The sequence below is a fragment of the Somniosus microcephalus genome, chromosome 13 (genome assembly GCF_052327205.1).
Source record: "Somniosus microcephalus isolate GS21.2 chromosome 13, FLI_Smic_1.0, whole genome shotgun sequence".
NCBI classification, from domain to species: Eukaryota; Metazoa; Chordata; class Chondrichthyes; order Squaliformes; family Somniosidae; genus Somniosus; species Somniosus microcephalus.
In genome coordinates, this window is record NC_140999.1 from 70,558,649 (window position 1) to 70,575,923 (window position 17,275).

Sequence of the window (17,275 nt, forward strand, 5' to 3'; positions counted from 1 at the left end):
TCTCCATTGTATAGAATGTTACAGTACAGGTCATCGTCATTCAGCCCATAGTGCCTATGTCAGCTCTTTGAAAAAGAGCTATTCAATGAGTCCCACTCCCTTGCCCTTTCCCCATAGATCTGCAAATTTTCCTTTTCAAGTATATATCCATTTTCCTTTTGCAAGTTACTATTGAATCTGTTTCAACTACCCTTTCAGGCAGTGCATTCCAGATCATAACACTTGCACTTTAGAGATCTGTGTGCCCGCTCATTAAAAAGTCTTTTTACTCCTCTATACATTTCAGCATAAAAACATTTCTTTTCATCTCCTCTGGTTCTTTTGCAATTATCTTAAATGTGCGCGCGGTGGTTACCGACCCTCCTGCCAGTGGAAAATTTCTCCTTATCTACTCTGTCAAAACCATTCATAATTTTGAACAACTCTATTAAATCTTCCTTTCGTATTCTCTGCTCGAAGAACAATCCCAGCTTCTCCACATAACAGAAGTCTCTCATCCCTGGTATGAGTCTGGTAAATCTCCTCTCCAAATTTTGACATAGTTCCTAATGTATGGTGCCCAGAATTGAACACAATATTCCAGCTGAGGCCTAACCAGTGTTTTATAAAGGTTTAGCATAACTCCTTACTTTTGTACTCTTACAAGTCCTGTTCAACCCAAAACAACTGAAATGACAACTGGTTATACCTTTTACCACACTTCCCTGTTCCCATCTGAATTTTCTCCCCATCTGTCCCTAAGTGTCAGCTTTGGCTCAGTTGGTAGCACCCTCGCCACGGAGTCAGAAGGATGTGGGTTCAAGTCCCTCTCCAGAAACTTCAGCACACAAATCTAGGCTGACACGCCAATGCAGTGCTGAGGGAGTGCTGCACTGTTGGGAGGTGATGTCTTTCGGCTAAGACATTAAACCAAGGCCCCGTCTGCTCTGTCAAGTGGACGTAAAAGATCCCATGGCACTATTTCGAAGAGCAGGGGAGTTATCCCTGGTGTCCTGGCCAATATTTACCCCTCAACCAACAGAACGAAAACAGATTATCTGGTCATTACCACATCGCTGTTTGTGGGATCTTGCTATGTGCAAATTGGCTGCTGCGTTTCCTACATTACAACAGTGACTACATTTCAAAAAGTACTTCATTGGCTGTAAAGTGCTTTGAGCTGTCCGGTGGTCGTGAAAGGCGCTATATAAATGCAAGTCTTTCTTTCAAGGCATCGGTTCAGATGGGAAATGGTTCTACAGGTGCTAGCAGCCCTTCAGCCCATCCAAGCGGGGCATAGCGAGCGTTAGAGGTTGTAGGAACCAGGTCGAGTCCAATCTGTTCCTCACCATCCACTTTCCAACAGGAGTCATTGGTTAGCCATCACAAGAAGCAATCCCACCCGTAATCTAGGCGTGCACTGCCAACCTGCTTAAGGACCAGCAGCACAAGCCATCCAAGCTTTGATGATACATGTTGCAATATTATAGACATGGACATAACAGCAGGGTGGCTGCAAAATCTAGTACACAAGTTACCATTTGATGCAAGCCGACAGCAACGGCATCTCAATAATATGACTGATTGTAGGCGTGGAACTGGTACACGTGGCTTTTTTGGGTAGACTTTTGTGCTCAAGGCAAGGGATGTCCGAGTTTGGGAACGATGCACTATCCATCTGAGGTATCCAGCATCGAACAGATGCAGAGTAAAACTCACTTGGCTCTAATGATCTACTCTCCAAGGTCAGAATAGCAGCCCTACCACACCAGTGTAATTTTTCCATTTTCCACACCAACCATCCTGAGTGAAATTGCTAATTCATCCCAAACTCAGATCATGCCAATAGGAACTAGATTGAGGCTAACCAAACTAATTTCATGAAGGATCCTCATAGCCAGAGGAGGCTTTTATTCACCAGCCTGGGCCAGATTTAAGCCCAGGTACCCAGAGATGAAAGGCTAGTGTCTGACCCACACTACATTTTTATAAGCAGCCAAGTAATTTAGCTTCAGTATATTGAGTAAAAAATCAAAATGACGAAAATATGTTCCGAAAGCAGACAGAAAGAAACGACTATAATAAAGCTTTGTAAAAAGCCTTTATTGTAGTTAACACTGAAACATTGTGAATCCCAGGAACATTCAGCAAATCGGCTCTAATGTCAAAGGTACCTGATGCATGACTGGGGCTTACAATTCATTCTGACTCAAGAAAGTGTTAAAAGGGCAAATTGAGTCAATAGCTGTAGATAAGAGGTCAACTGCAAAGATCACCAGTGTAAAAATGTGAATTGTGGTTGTGTACTGGTCCATCAGTGAATTAATCCACTATCAGAATGAGAGCAACAGGACAAATGAACCCCAACTGATCAGCAGAGGGCTACGAGCAATAGGCTTGCACCCCATCCAGTCTTGGCCTGTGCTGTTCTCCAAGAAGCTGTAGGTTAATTTTTCTTGAAACAAAATGGCTCCGGAGAGTTTAAGGAATAGAGTGAGACACAGCAGTAGGCAGATCAACGTTCCCTTGTGCCTCAGCAACAGTGGACCAGTACAAGGCGTGTACCACCAAACCAGTAGACAGGTGGAGGGGGGGGGGGGGGGGGGGTGGTGGAGAAAGGAGAAGAGGGGGAAACAGCACCAGTACCGAATAGGTTACGTTCCCCCCTCCCCCATAAGCTGCATTTCCAATTACCTTTCAGAGACTAGCTTCTGGTTTGGAACTGATACACGACCAGACTGGAGGAATTTGCAAGGCCTTCAAAGTGAGCAGAACTGAGTTGTATTGTACAGGGCTTTATTCAATTCTAGTGTTGCTAGATCTGTTTCTGTCAGCAATGGCATTCTGGGGAAAGGAGGGGCGGTGAGGTGAAGACTGTAACCAGCAACTATCATTAGTTACTGTTCCAAAACCTGCTGTGTTGAGAATGGAGCTGAACCATGAACAACCCATCATTTCACCTCCCCCCTCCAAATCACCAGCAGGCACAAAATAAACCTCAGAAAAATAACCAAAGAAAAATCAACTTAGTGTTGACCCTGTCCGATCCCTTCTACATTATGGTATAAACAGCAAAATTGCAGAAGAGGGGTTTCTGATGCCCCATTAAATGAAGCAATGAGCTCGACCAAGAATTTCCAAAAGTGACTACTCCCTCCTCCTCCCCACAACCCTCATGCTGTTCCAACATTGGAGGTTGGACACTACTTGGTCACAAAAGTCAACAATTCTGCTGGCTGGCCTGGTAGCCTCCAGGCAAACCTCCGCTCCAGACTTAATTGTTTGATAACTAAAACAATTAGCAGGTATGCAACTGAATGGACTTCAAACTAATTCAGTAGGTAACTTATGGTACAGACCAAGTATGGACAGATTCCACATAATATAGAGGAATTAGAGCTTGGCACTGGGAAAAGGGGATGAAAATAGTGAGCTTGGATGATAAATGTGGACTTAAAAAGGCAGAATAGACTGGAGGGGTTGTTGGGCTCTCATTGCTAGCTTATATTCTTGAAAGGTAAAGTGCATCCTGTATACATTCTGAACAGTTACACATTGGAAAGTTTGTGAATGAAACATTTTTTTGCATGTTCCTTCAGAAAGCTAACCATAAAATAGCAGAAGATTTAAATTAAAAACGCTTGCAGATAATATCCAATTGGTGAGCAGAAAAAGCTTTTTTGCAATTTCAAACTACCAATGATGAGGCTACCGTCAAAAAGCTGGCATTTGAAAGAGTCTCTCAACAACCGATGAGCAGTAATTTTTTTGTTCCTTTTTAAAAATGAGACAGTATCACTTCTCGTCAGACTATTCATGGAACAATTCAAGGCCGTCACAGATGAAAATTACACAAGGATTTTTTTTTTTTTTTTTTTTTTTAAAAGTTCGACACAGATTACATATACAAAATAAAAACTTCGGTGGACCAAAAAAAAAAAAAAAAAAAAATCTAGGTTTCATTTATAATGAATTCCCGAGGCATGAGTCAGGTAACTGTAGTGAAACAAGCTATCTGCCTACCAGGTGAGACACACTGGTATTATTACCTGCGCCTCAGACAAGAACACCCGGCCAATATTATTCAAACATAATTGAATCAGCTCAACTGTGCCTCGTGAAATACTGCACAAAGTAACCACGTGAATAATTCCAACCGTGAATGCTAACACGCAGCTACTAAGTTCAGAGGGAAAAGATGCAGGTAACTGGATTACAGCTAGAGGAGACAGCACAACAGTGGTAACTGCTCAGCACAGCCCATTAGCACAGCAATGGCTCAGTACAGAGAGAAGCAGAAATGCAAATCCACTTTCTTTTTGAAGCACCTCAAAGCTAATCTTTTGAGTTAGCAACTGCTGCAAACTGGAGACTATTACAAGAAAAGACAAACAGATTTCCAGTTCTGTTGCATCCCTCAATGATCAAAGCCATTTTCCTGATGACATAATGCTTTTTGGCTCCGCTGGTCTTGGACCAGCAACGGAACAATTATTCCAGTCCTGTAACAGTAAATAGTCGCCTCTCACCAGAGTCAGGATAAGCAAAGCATACATCATGACAAGCACCACTGGGACCCTGGGGAAAGAAATACATTAAAAGACTCACCCCCTGAACCAACTTATGACCAAACCCTCCTTATCCACTCAGAAATGACACTTCATTATGATTTACAAAGGTGCTGCAGCACATCTTGAAAATAACTATCAGCCAATCTGTGCACCTCAAAACACTACTCAACTCCTGTATCCAGGACAGGTACATAATCATTTTCTACAACCTGCCTTGGGGACAGCTATGCTCTCTCTCTTCCTCCCCACCCCCCGCCAAAATTAACTGAACATGAATTTCCTGCATTCAATAGTCTGTGGGATGCATCAGTGTCGTGTAGGCTCAGTTTCTGACCACAGTTCCATGCCTATTGCTATGGAATAATTTGGATGTGCTGTCCTTGGTCAAAGCCTGTAGATGATCCATTTGATTCTCTAAACTGGAGCCAGTTAGTGCTATTAAGAATATTGATGCCACAAAGTAGTATAACATTAAGAAACAGCTACGTGCAGTACTTGAGAGTGAGCTTTAACAAACTTAAACCGCTGCTACTTACTCAGACAAGCTAAAGATTCCTGCAGTGATTGCAAGCTGCTGTTTAATACCGTGCTTCAGTTTTTTTTTAATAAAGATACAGACTGCAACACACACTTTCTAAACAGCAATGCAAGACAGGCTGCTTTTTAAATACAGCTGTACAGCAGTTTTCAACGTCGGAAATTTTGTGTTTTTATTTTTAAAAAAACATTTTGCTGCCTTACTATGGGTATGGTTGCATTTCCAGTAGTTGGCAGACACAAACCAGGCAATCTCTTATCGGGCATCACAACAGCTGCCAGCTTCATTCCAGAATGGCAATCTCACGTCTGCTATTACTACTTAAATGATTGTGCATTTCTGTCCACCAGCCCCATCTCCCACCCCCCCACCCTGACACAAACATACAAAGAAAAAAAATCTACTGAAAGTTCTGATTTTTGTAGGCAAGTTTGAAACATTACGCTGCATAAGCACTTTGACTTCTTCCACCCAAATCCAGGCCCATATTCACAAAAGGCACAAATGCAAAAAATGTTATATCTAAAATTCAGGGGCGAGGGAATTTTTGGCGCATATATACTGCATAAACTTTTGTGAATACAGGCCCCATCTCCCACCCCCCTTCCACTGGCTAGTCGTTATGAGCTGTCAAATGTCACCTAGTATAGACTGACCAAAGGGATACTGTGTCTGATTCGTTTAAATATGTGCTTTCCAGTGCTGCACTTCACAATGCTGATACGGCCAGGTAATGCACACTAGGCCTGGCCTCACCAAAAACCACCCACTGCAAATACAGAAAGTGAGCTGGGTTCTGGAAAGAAGCATGGGGGTGGGTGGGGGTTCGGGAGAAGAGGAAGGGAGGGAAAGAGAAAAAAAAAATCAATCATTCATCATCAAAGTTCTGCTGGAGAAGGAAGTTTGCGGCGAGGTTTTCATTCTTCTCACAGGCGAAGTAGGCCTGAATGACAAGTCCCTCAGGGAAACCCAGCGCCTTTAACTGAAACAAGAAAACAAAATATTAACTGTAGCAAGTTATTGATCTTTTTTCTCTCTCTTCACTAGAGACATGTCCAAAAATAAAAACAGTAAGTAGACAAGCCCCTGCTGGTAATAAGGGCACAGGACAGCAGTGCACTGGAATGACATTGCACGCACCACACCACATGTGCTATATCTGCACATTCCCATCAACTCTTTGATCTCAGACAGGATGCACAGAAATCATGTGCCAAGAGGGAGAAAAAGCCCATTACAGTTCACCATCTAGAGACCCAAAAGTTGTTGAGGGTGAAGGTATTAAGAGGAAGTGAGAGCAATAATTGAGTATTCTTTTCACAACTATTGACAAGAGACACCATAGTATTGGAGGCCCAACAGTCTGTCGCCACGTGATAGGATGTTGGTTTGTGCCTGTGATTCTACATGGAGATCTCCCAATCTCAACTTTGCTGATGATAAACAAGCTACGAGCTTAGACTAAAATCTTCCCTACAGGGAGTGAAACAAATTGTGGGTATAGTTACCCCAAGCAATCATGTAAATTGGGCATGTTCTCATTGAAAAAGAGATAGATGAGAGGTGATGGATGTGATTGCTGTTTTTACGATTCTAAAGGGACTAGATAATGTAGACCATGACAAGCTGTTTCACCTTGTCCAAAACAGTAGAACCAGAGGATACGGCCTGCATTTGAAGGAGGTATATTCAAAACTAAGCTGCGGAAACGATATTTTAGTGAGCGAGTGGTCAATCTATGGAAAAGGCTCCCTAGGGAGACAGTGGAAACAGTTAGTATTGATTCATTCAATTGCAAACAACTTGCATTTATATAGTGCTTTTAACTCAGTAAACGTCTCAAGGTGCTTCACAGGAGCGTAAATCAGACAAACTGATACCGAGGCACGGCTGCGAATTGTGGGGCAAAGGAAGTTGGAGATGCACAAAAAGCCAGAGTTGGAGGAACGCAGAGTTCTGGGAGGGTAGTAGGGCTTGAGGAGGTTAGAGATAGGGAGGAGCAAGGCCATGGACAATTTGAACACAAGGATGAGAATTTTAAAACTGAGGCGTTGCTGGACCGGGAGCTAATGTAGGTCAGCGAGCACAGGAGAACGGGACTTGGTCCAAGTTAGGATATGGGCAGCAGAGTTTTGGATGAGCTCAAGTTTAGAGGGTGAAAGTTGGGAGGTCAGCCAGGAAAGCATTGGAATATTCAAGTCTGGAAGTAACAAAAGCATGGATGAGGGTTTCAGCTGCAGATGGGCTGAAACAGAGGCAAAGATGGGTGATGTTACAGAGGTGGAAGTAGGCAGTCTTAGTGAGCGAGAGGATAGGGGATCAGAAGCTCAGCTCAGGGTCAAATAGGACGCCGAGGTATTGGATAAATAGAAATTAAATAGATTTCTTTCAGAAAATAACATTTTGGGATACAGTATATGAGTAAGTTGAGACAGAACATGTGGTAAGTGTAGTGTGTTTGGGAGGAACAGGTGACTTTGGACTTTTTGGTTCCCAAATTCTCAACTACTGGGATTTCCTCGCCTCATGTCTGGGTCTGTTGCAGACCAATTGACAGAGATTGATTGTTGTGATTAGTCAGCAACTCCATTATCGTTGTCTCATGTGACTACCAGGATGGTAAAAGGCAAACTAGATGGGCCTTGCTCTTTGTGTAGAGATTCCTATGTTCCTAACAATCCATCACCAAGTTTTTAACTCTCCCCTCTTTTCCCAATTCCTTGCTAGGATACACATTGGGTACTTGGGATCGAGTGATGGACAGCTGCTGCTACTCGGTGGAACTGTCTCCCAGCATGAGTCACCACATGCAGCAGGAGAAGGAGGAGATAGAGACACTTAGACAGCCAAGCACTATCATCCTGACAATCAAAAGGGATACAGAAGATGCAGCAGACAGTTACAAGCGCTCTCAGTGAGCAGTAAGGGACCTGAATGTTTTTACAACACAAAGGTTAAGGACAGAAATACTTGTGAAAACATAGCAGTTACATTGTCATGGTAATACAAGGGTAGAAGTTTACATTTTGTATTAAATGGGGGAGGGGGAATGAATTGCACATATTCTAAACAAACGATAAAACACAATGCAAAAATGGCCCTTTCTAGGTATTACAGGACACATTCCACAGCAGTGAGTCTGAAGAGCTAGCTGCTGCTGGCTACACTTGCTCCATGTTGGCACCAAACTGGGATACAATCTTTAATATAAGTATATACAGGTGTGCTGCTGTCATTGACAGCAAGAATCAAACTATTCTGCAACAATTACATTCTCAAAACAACCCCACCCCCATTCCATTAAATTAAGTTGGCTGATTATATGGGCTTTAGCTTATCCTAGTTTCTAGGAGGTAGGGTAACAAATGTGTTGACAGGGGAGGGGGAAATTCCACTGTAGAGTTCATACTGTAGAGGAGACTGGCTATATCCTTATCGGTTTTTTTCTTTACCCAATTACTTTACTCCTCCCCATCTCATTTTGAAAACTTTTTCCAAACCCACACGATTTAGAGAAGTTGTTACAAGTTGTTTCTGCATCACCAACTGAATGTGTTGTCCCTTTGTGACGATGCTAGTTTTCCAATAACTTTTCTGGTAAGTAGCCACTGTGTCCTTCCCGCTTTAGATTTTACCCACATCACCTCTGCCAGAGAGGGTGGGCCCTGACCAGCATTGCTGTGCAGCTGGTCACTCAGATGCGTCACACCTTTAGTGAACGTTGCCATATGAAAAACCTGGTCTCTGCTCACCACCATCCCTGACGAGCAGCACAGCTGAAATTGAGAATTGCAAATTTAAACCCAAGTCCTACCATGTTGTAAGCTCCCGTATTGCTCATGCTACATGCCACACACTATCTATCCTTAACCAAAATGAAAGCTATTTTCAGAATAAATGGAACTAAGCTGCCTATTCCTAACTGCCCACTAACTTCATTTCATTTTGGTGCATTAGATGCATAATATCCTGCTGGGGACAAACACCATTAAATGGACCCTGATGGTTTTTGGGAGCAGAGAACGGCCTGGAGAAACTGTTCTGGGGTATCAAAGGACAAGAGCCAAATACATGCTCCAGCAAGCCTGACTACCTAGAACTTCTGCATAAGCTCTAGGTAACAACAGAGGGTTCTATAGGCATGGGTATCAGTGTGTTAAGCTTCATCACTAGAACGCTGTGCATATGGTTTGGATTTATACAGATTAAATCTCAAGGAGCAGTTTGAGTTCTTGCCATAAACGTGAAGGTCTGCCTTAAGCACTAGTACTCTTGTGCTGTTGCTTCAGTTTCAGTCCTGTATACCCGCACAGCCTGGCCACATAGCGCTGGTGATGGCATGGAGGAAGCCAAGCAGCAAGGGAAGGGTTCCCCCAGGGCTACAGGAATCAATCCATGCAGATCTGGGCTTTGACAACTTAGTTGAAATGCACCGCACTTGTTATTTCATATCTGAAATGTGCCCCACTATAATGCAATAGTTAGAGAGTTTAACTCTTGGGGAAAAATACAGCATTTCTGCACCTCTAAGGCTGGGAAGACTGCCTTATTTAGATATACATACATGCAACAGAATCAACAATGTAATTAGATATAAAAAGTTGTAGATCCCATTTTGTTTCAGCTTTAGAACATCTGTTTTTGCTTTAACGATTATCCTCAATTACCACACAAATGCCATAATGCGTGTTTTAAGGAAGGATTTCAGTCTGCGTGGGTGGCCCTAAAATGCAGATTGAAAGTTTGATGCCTGCATTTGTTAGTGATAAATTTTCTATTTCACACAACTCCCTTTATTACATCTTAGTTTACAAATCTTTGCGTGCACAAAAATAAACATCCTCAGGTTTTCAAAATCCACTTACCCTTTCTATTGCTTCCTTCTCTTGGGGTGTAACCTGGATGTAGTTAGTGTGTGGTGACCCGTGACCTTCTGCCCCTTCACTTCCAGCCTCTCCCAAAGGATCATTCAGCATCTGAACAAACTGCTCCTGGTGCTGAGTTATTTGCTGGAAGACAATGGGAAACACTGAGTGGGCATCAGTGGAACTGGCACATCGGGACACTGCTCTGATCAACGGGTAGCTCCTTGACCTCGGAGGTGCAGCACTTAAAGTACACAATTCAATCATTTGAAACAAGTTATTAAACCTGAGAAAATGTCACTATTTAGCACTTTTTTTGTGCTCATCAAGCCTTCCTCTGTGCTGTAAAATGTTATAATTCTGATTTGTCTCTTCCATCTGGACTGGATCTGAACTGAGATCCAGAGGAAAAGAGGGCAGAATGCGAACCCAGTGTGTCATACAATTGCTCTTGCTCCCTCTACTGTTATAGGGCAGTGGAAGCAGATTCAATAGTAACTTTCAAAAGGGAATTGGATATATACTTGAAAAGAAAAAAATTGCAGGGCTATGAAGAAAGAGCAGCAGAGTGGGACTAACTGGAAAGCTCTTTCAAAGGGCCAGCACAGACACAATGGGCCGAATGACCTCCTTCTATGCTATATGATTCTATGAAAACCATATGTTCCTATTTACAAGTAATGTGGGTTTTGATAAGGAACGGTGTACTGGCACTGCAAGACACGGGGCTGCCCTTGGACAACATCCACTCATCCAGAGGCCAATCCAGGACGAGAAAATACTGACCCGTGGCTGAAATAAAATAGAACAGCCCACAATTATGCTCAGAACAGATTGTTCCACCGACATTGCCAATTGAAAAACATACAACAATCCATGAGGAGTCATACAGACCAAGTTACCTTAACCAAGGCTGCACAAGCACTGTGCACACAGCAGGAGAAAGGTGACTGGCAGAAACAGAGAGAGATGCTACATTGTTCAATTAAAAGAACCAAAAAGGTTTCTGGAGAGTCCTTGAAAAAGATTGCTAAACCTGTGTTTTGGGCCTTCTGGCAAAGGCTCTCTTGAACTACCTTTCAGCAGGCTGCCAAAAAACATTTTGCTCAAACTCTCTGACCCATGAAAGATAGGGAAGATGGTTCGCTGTTCTGAACTAAAGGATGAAAATATGTCAGCAGTCGAATACTAGGAAACAGAACACGTGGCCACTTTTGAGGCCGGTGTCAGAAACCAGCACTCGCCGATCAAACAACAGAAAAAGATCCCTGTACTCTTGCATCAACAATGTGCCTTGTCTCAGCTGTGGTTAGCACCCTCGCCAACTGAATTAGAAGGTTGTGGGTTCAAGTCCCACTCCAGAGACTTGAGCAAATAATCTAGGCTGACACTCCAATGCAGTAGTGAGGGAGTGCTGCACTGTCATCTTTCGGATAAGACGTTAAACCAAGGCCCCCTCAGGTGGATGTAAAAGATCCCATGGCACTATTTCAAAGAAGAGCAGGGGAGTTATCCCTGGTGTCCTGGCCAATATTTATCACTCAACCAACATTACTAAAACAGATTATCTGGTCATGATCACATTGCTGTTTGTGGGAGCTTGCTGTGCACAAATTGGCTGCCACGTTTCCTATATTAAAACTGTTACTAAACTTCAAAAGTGCTTCATTGGCTGTAAAGCGCTTTGGGACATCCAGAGGTCGTGAAAGGCGCTGTAGAAAATTCAAGTATTTCTTCTCTTAACCCCAGTGTTAGAGAAAAAAAGTTTCATTAGTGTAACATTTCTATTTCCCTTAACAGCCATAGATTATGGACAGTTTTATGCTTATATCCCCAAAGAGCTAGGTTCAGGCTTCCCAAACTCAATTCATTTAAGACTCATACAGCCAACAGTGAGACTTCCAATCCATCAGTCTGGTTGAGCTGCAGCAATAAAAAAAATGATGGGTCATTTGCAAGCCACAGCATGTTAAAGAAACAAAACCTATCACCCTTTATATATAGTCTTGTGAATTGTTTATGCTTGGGAGAGGAAATAAATCACAACTTCCGCTCGATTGCTACCCAGTGACACCTACTGGAAGGTACAGCTGTGCAGACATCAAGCAAAGAAAGCATCAGGCCTGCTGCGATGTCACTCACAATCAAATAGCCTGCTGAGGCTCCCAATTTCAGTTTACATGTGAACAGCCGCCACTTGGAGCGAGGCACTGAAGGCCCTGTTGGCAGCCATGGAACGGTACCCCAGCGAGCGTAACCAGATTGAGAAGGGGAGATAGAAATGCAAGGCAAACATCAGTTTTGCAGACAGTGGCACTGATGCAAATGATATTAGACATGCAACAAATGGATTGCGCACCTGTAGGAGCGTTGGGTTGTCTCTGCCGAGCTGCTGGAGAAGGGCTGGCAGTAGTGCCGGGTTCTGCTGTATTATCTGGCGCATCTGCTGAAACTGGGGTTGAGTTCGCAGAAATTCCAGTGGGTTACCTGGAAGAGACCACCAATAAAGTTAGCAACCTGCACAAACCAAAACCAAGACCTACATTTAAGTGAATTTAACTAGTACAATTTTTGTATTATATACATGAATTCTGTGGTTCCACATTCCATCACAGTAGTTTACAACCACTGTGCATTCCTGCATGCTACTCACCCTACCAGTATGACAGCATGCTACATTCCCCACAGTAACACAGTTTATAGTGACTGTTTGCCATGCCACCCACATTAACAGCAAAGTTCAGCACTGTTCTCCGTTACCCACACTAATCGACTGCACTCACTGCTTGGTGTAGGCTGTGATGACGGCTGTGATGGTGGTTGTGTTGTGACTCGAGGTTGTGGTTCCTCTGGGACTTCTGGCTCTGCCGGGATTCCCTAAATGAAGAGCAAAACACCGATGACACACCTTCCTTTATATTCAACCGCACACACTAAAGGCAGCACTACTGTAAACCAGCCCAAACATTATTAAACAATCTGAGCAAACCCCCTGCCACCAATGAAATGGGTACTTCAAGGTGGAGTAAGGGAAGAAGAAACAACAGAGTTCCCCCAAACTTAAGCATCAATATAATCGGAATTACAAAACCAGAGCAACACAATCCAGAGGCCAGAATATGAGGTCCGTGCCAAACATGCTTCATTCTTCAACAAGTGAGGAGATTCAAATGTTCACAATTTTTCAGTCTTGGGTTGGTTACTCCCTGGCTTAGCCAGGAAGAGATAAGCACATTCCCTGGCCACAGCTGTATAACCTCGGACGAGAAAATGGTATGGGAGTCAGCCTAGTTTTACTTACAACAAAAAAGGAACCAATAGGCCAGTTTAGCAAGCTATTGGCTCAATTGAGGTATCACAAATACAAACTTAGATCCCGCTACTCCAAGATGCAGCATAATGAAACCTTAATATCTTGTTCTTATCTGTCAGATGATCACATGACGCAAAAATTAATGGATTAAACCCAAGGGTTTAATCAAACAGCGTGGGATCACAGGTGTGGATCTGCAGCTTACTACTAGGTGCTGCAGCTCTGCTGTTCTACTTTGAGTCCAATAATTCATGTATTTTCCAAGAGCCCCAGTTAGGGAGTATTACTTTATCAGAGAATTATACCACTCTGCTCTTACTTGAGCACACACTTTGTAGATCGAGAGAGGATCATCACCACTACTGGATACCACCAATTCACCACTGCAATATGGACAACCTCATTTGACATTTCCCACAATATTTTTTATTTGAGGTGCCTTCCATTACACTGTGCACTTCAGAAATACCTCATCTCCCTCATGGTCTAGTGAACAAAGGCACTGTCTGGCATAATACTAAGCCATGGAGACCAGAAGATCCCAGGTTCTAGCTTAGCTCAGCAAATTGGGCACTACAGTTGGTATCAAGGCCAGGAAGGAAATAGATATAGGATCAGCCATGGCTGTGATGCCCTCCAAGAACAAATAACCGGTTCAGGCTTACACATGAAAAATATCTATTTAGGCAAAGTATCTATGAAACTGCACTTCAGCAAAGGTCAGCATCTTCAGAAGAGGAATGGAAAAAAGGATGGGCCAAAAATAAATAGCAAAAAAATAACGTAAATGCCCATTGTGCAAATACTGCCATTGACAAGATGGGAAGGAGGAAGCACCATTCAAACTCACTTCGCTCACCCGTTATATACAAGATTTTTCAGATCATTTTCAACTCTCTCCTGCATTGGTACTAAGCCAGTGCCTTCCTCTATAAACGAGAATAAATACTTGAATACTTTAAACATCCCAGAGTCCACTTGCGACTCACCGTCAGAAGATACTCCACAGCTCTGTCTGGGTTGTTGAAGCTTGCCCGTAGCGCCGCAAGAACCTGCTCCCGTTCATAGCCCATTGACATGATCTCCGCCACCAGATTTTCATAAGCCTGTCCTGTAACTGGAGTAAATGCTCATAACTGAAGTTATTCTGCTCCAAACATGAAACCAAATCACTGACAGAATAAAGTTTCAACAGGCAAAACTGGGATATTTCCCGAATATCCCAGCATGTCAGGAATTTGAGGAGAGTAAACTGGAAAAATGGAGACAACTGCCACTTTCACAACGGGATCCAGAATCAGCAGCATGTTGATGCCTGGCTAGTCCCATGTAGGATGCACATTTCCTGCCTAATTCGTTACATGTGTCCTGTGGAGTTTGTGATTCACTGCTGGTCACTGATGACACTAGCTGTTCTCAACTCACTTTCCTAGTTTATCTGCTTTATTTTATTCCTGTATCTAAATGAGTCATTTTCTTGTGGAATGCCCATCGATATCAAGACGTAGATAAATGAGGACTGGGTGTTGCCCGCTGAGTTACGTGTGATAGCTACACCTTTTTTATATTTTAACAACTTGGTTTAATTATTAGCCTTAAATATATTTTAAATCAAAATTATTTACATCTACTCTGCTTATCGTTGCCTCATCCCCATTTTCTTTCTTTTATATTTGCAGTTTTTTTGTACAGTCACTGGGTAGCAGATATTACATGCGTGATACTAGAAAGGAAAGGCGACGTAATGCCTGCCCAGCAGGTAACCTGGCATCGAGTGGAGTGGAGAAAAATACATTCTTTCTGCAGTCCGAGAATCTCCCGTGCTCCCCACCTACTTGCATCTTCATGGTGTCTCAATGTTGTTCAACAGCTGACCTTCTCAGCTGCTGTCAGTGCCTCGGTGACTGGTTAATAGGAGGCACAAGCCTGTGTTGACTCATGAAATATATTAACCAGTTTTACTTTACACTACTAAAATTTAAGTTTCAATACAGGTGCAAATTTGAATGGGATAATTTGGATTGCATATCTGGTTTTCTCAGCTTCCTCCAAATATTGAGGCCAAAAATGCCAACCAGAAAATCCATTATTTTGACTTGGTTGCATCAATGGAGCAACTGGCACAACATTCGGAACCCTTACACTATCCCAAGCACCCGACAAAATGACTAATCAGCAGTGCAAGCAGCTGGGTGCCACCAAAGCACAGACTTAATAGCAACTGGAGAAAAACAGATTTAATTACAAGCCAATTGCATACACTGGCTATTGACCAGTCAGGGGAACAGGCAGCAGCCTAGAATAGGTCAGCTGCTAATCCTTTTGGCTGTAGAATAGAATATAGCGTTGAAAAGCCTTGAAGGAAAAGGTGTGCAAGAAAGAAATCAGAAAATTCAACTACAGAAGATAGCACACTTTCCTTAGCCAACACAATGCCAAGTAATGTACCTGTGTAAGCAGTCACCTTTTCCAACTAGTATTATATATACTGTATTTTTACCTAGTGACTGAAATATACATAAGGAGTAGAATGTCCAATTTCAGCATGCAATGTATTATCAATACATAGTGAAATTAATCCTTGTGATTAATTTCACATGTAAATTCATGTGTGTCAGTGACTATTATTTCAGCAGTAATACAAATCCTTCCCATTAAACTGGATCAATCTTACCTAATGTAGAGGAGGCTGTTTCCACCAGATTCAAGTCAATCTCTTCAGCCGCAGATCTAAAACAACAGATCACAATTCGACAATGACGCTTAACCAATCATATTGGCACCTCAACATAGAAACATCAGATCAGAGCATGGTTCCAATATTACAATAGGTACCCACAATGAACACACTGCATCAGTACAGCAAACTATACAGATTGCATTGAGCTGCAGGCTTGTGTTTTTAACACAAAAGTTGCAACTTAACAGTGACTAAGGACTCACTCAACTTAACGCAGCAACAAATTGTATTCCTGGTGTCCAACAATGAAAGAAAGTTTATTATTGACTGTTTGCTGGTTTAGCGGCTGCACAACTTTCCATATAATGTACACCGCAGAGTAGTAATCACTGGAAATTACTTCTCAATAAACAAACAGTCATTGCCATCTAGTACAGCATAAGCTGCAAACTTGAGAGCAACAAAATACAAAAAATGTTGAAACAATAACATTCCTGACCAGTTAAAATTATATTTCCACAAATACTTTTGGCTCTCATTTTATTTTCTCCCTGCATTTCTCCCTGCATCATTCATTACCGGACAGGCAGGTAGCCTTCTGCCACGTCTTGCTCTTGGATCTAACATCCAGGAGGTGCATGGGAACAAGCTGGCCAAAATTTTCATACTATATAGAAGCTTGCAACTTCAGTTAAGTACTTCCGTCTGACAGCAGGGCTGGGATCGTGGACGTATTAAATGGGGAACTGCAGAGCACCAATGTGCTGCTTTACCAGGATTTTTTTTTTTTTTTTTTTTTTTTTTTTAAACTGCTGCGATACAATGAGTTTGATTAACTACAAGCAAGCTAGATGCACCCAAATCTCTTGACAGCAGCACTAATGCTATTGCTAGCCCCATGATGAACAAGATACCAAGAACATCTTCTGGAAATTAATGATGTCAGTGCTTAAAATCTCACTACGAGGATGGTACAAAGTGTTGGGAGTCCCAATGTACTCTGCCATGGAACGGTAAGATATGGGCTTGCGCTCACAACACTGCGCATTGTGAGTTCCCAATCTCAGCCATGTCATTCTATGGTGGGATTAAGGGCCAGGATTGGACTACCTGTTGGCCGGGGATGGCTTGAGAAGACACGGGGAAAGAAAAAACAGGAAGGGCAAAAAGACAAATACCAAAGATAAAAAGAAAATGTTTTGGAGTGCTACACTTAATTAAAAAAAGGCAAACCCTAAACCAACAAATCTTCTGCAAACAAAGCCTGGTAAATTCACATTTTAGAACACGAGTCATCAATCCAAATAATACATAAACCTGCAGTGCACG

The 17,275-nt window shown here is 42.6% G+C and overlaps 1 protein-coding gene across 3 annotated transcripts in view; it reads right to left on the bottom strand.

Annotated features, from left to right (window-relative positions):
- Nucleotides 1-2,063: 2,063 nt before the first annotated feature.
- Nucleotides 2,064-17,275, bottom strand: part of LOC147108403 (lysine-specific demethylase RAD23B-like) — a 56,829-nt gene continuing 41,617 nt past the window's right edge. For 2 of the 3 annotated variants that reach the window (XM_086005007.1, XM_086005009.1), the window contains exons 5-10: nucleotides 15,941-15,996; nucleotides 14,256-14,383; nucleotides 12,737-12,830; nucleotides 12,313-12,440; nucleotides 9,954-10,097; nucleotides 2,064-6,070 (exon numbers count right to left, since the gene is read on the bottom strand). In XM_086005007.1, coding sequence (XP_085861133.1) covers nucleotides 5,957-6,070; nucleotides 9,954-10,097; nucleotides 12,313-12,440; nucleotides 12,737-12,830; nucleotides 14,256-14,383; nucleotides 15,941-15,996 — 664 coding nt within the window. In that variant the 3' untranslated portion in view covers nucleotides 2,064-5,956. The remainder of the gene's footprint in view (nucleotides 6,071-9,953; nucleotides 10,098-12,312; nucleotides 12,441-12,736; nucleotides 12,831-14,255; nucleotides 14,384-15,940; nucleotides 15,997-17,275) is intronic. The other variant, XM_086005008.1, reaches the window with a different exon arrangement.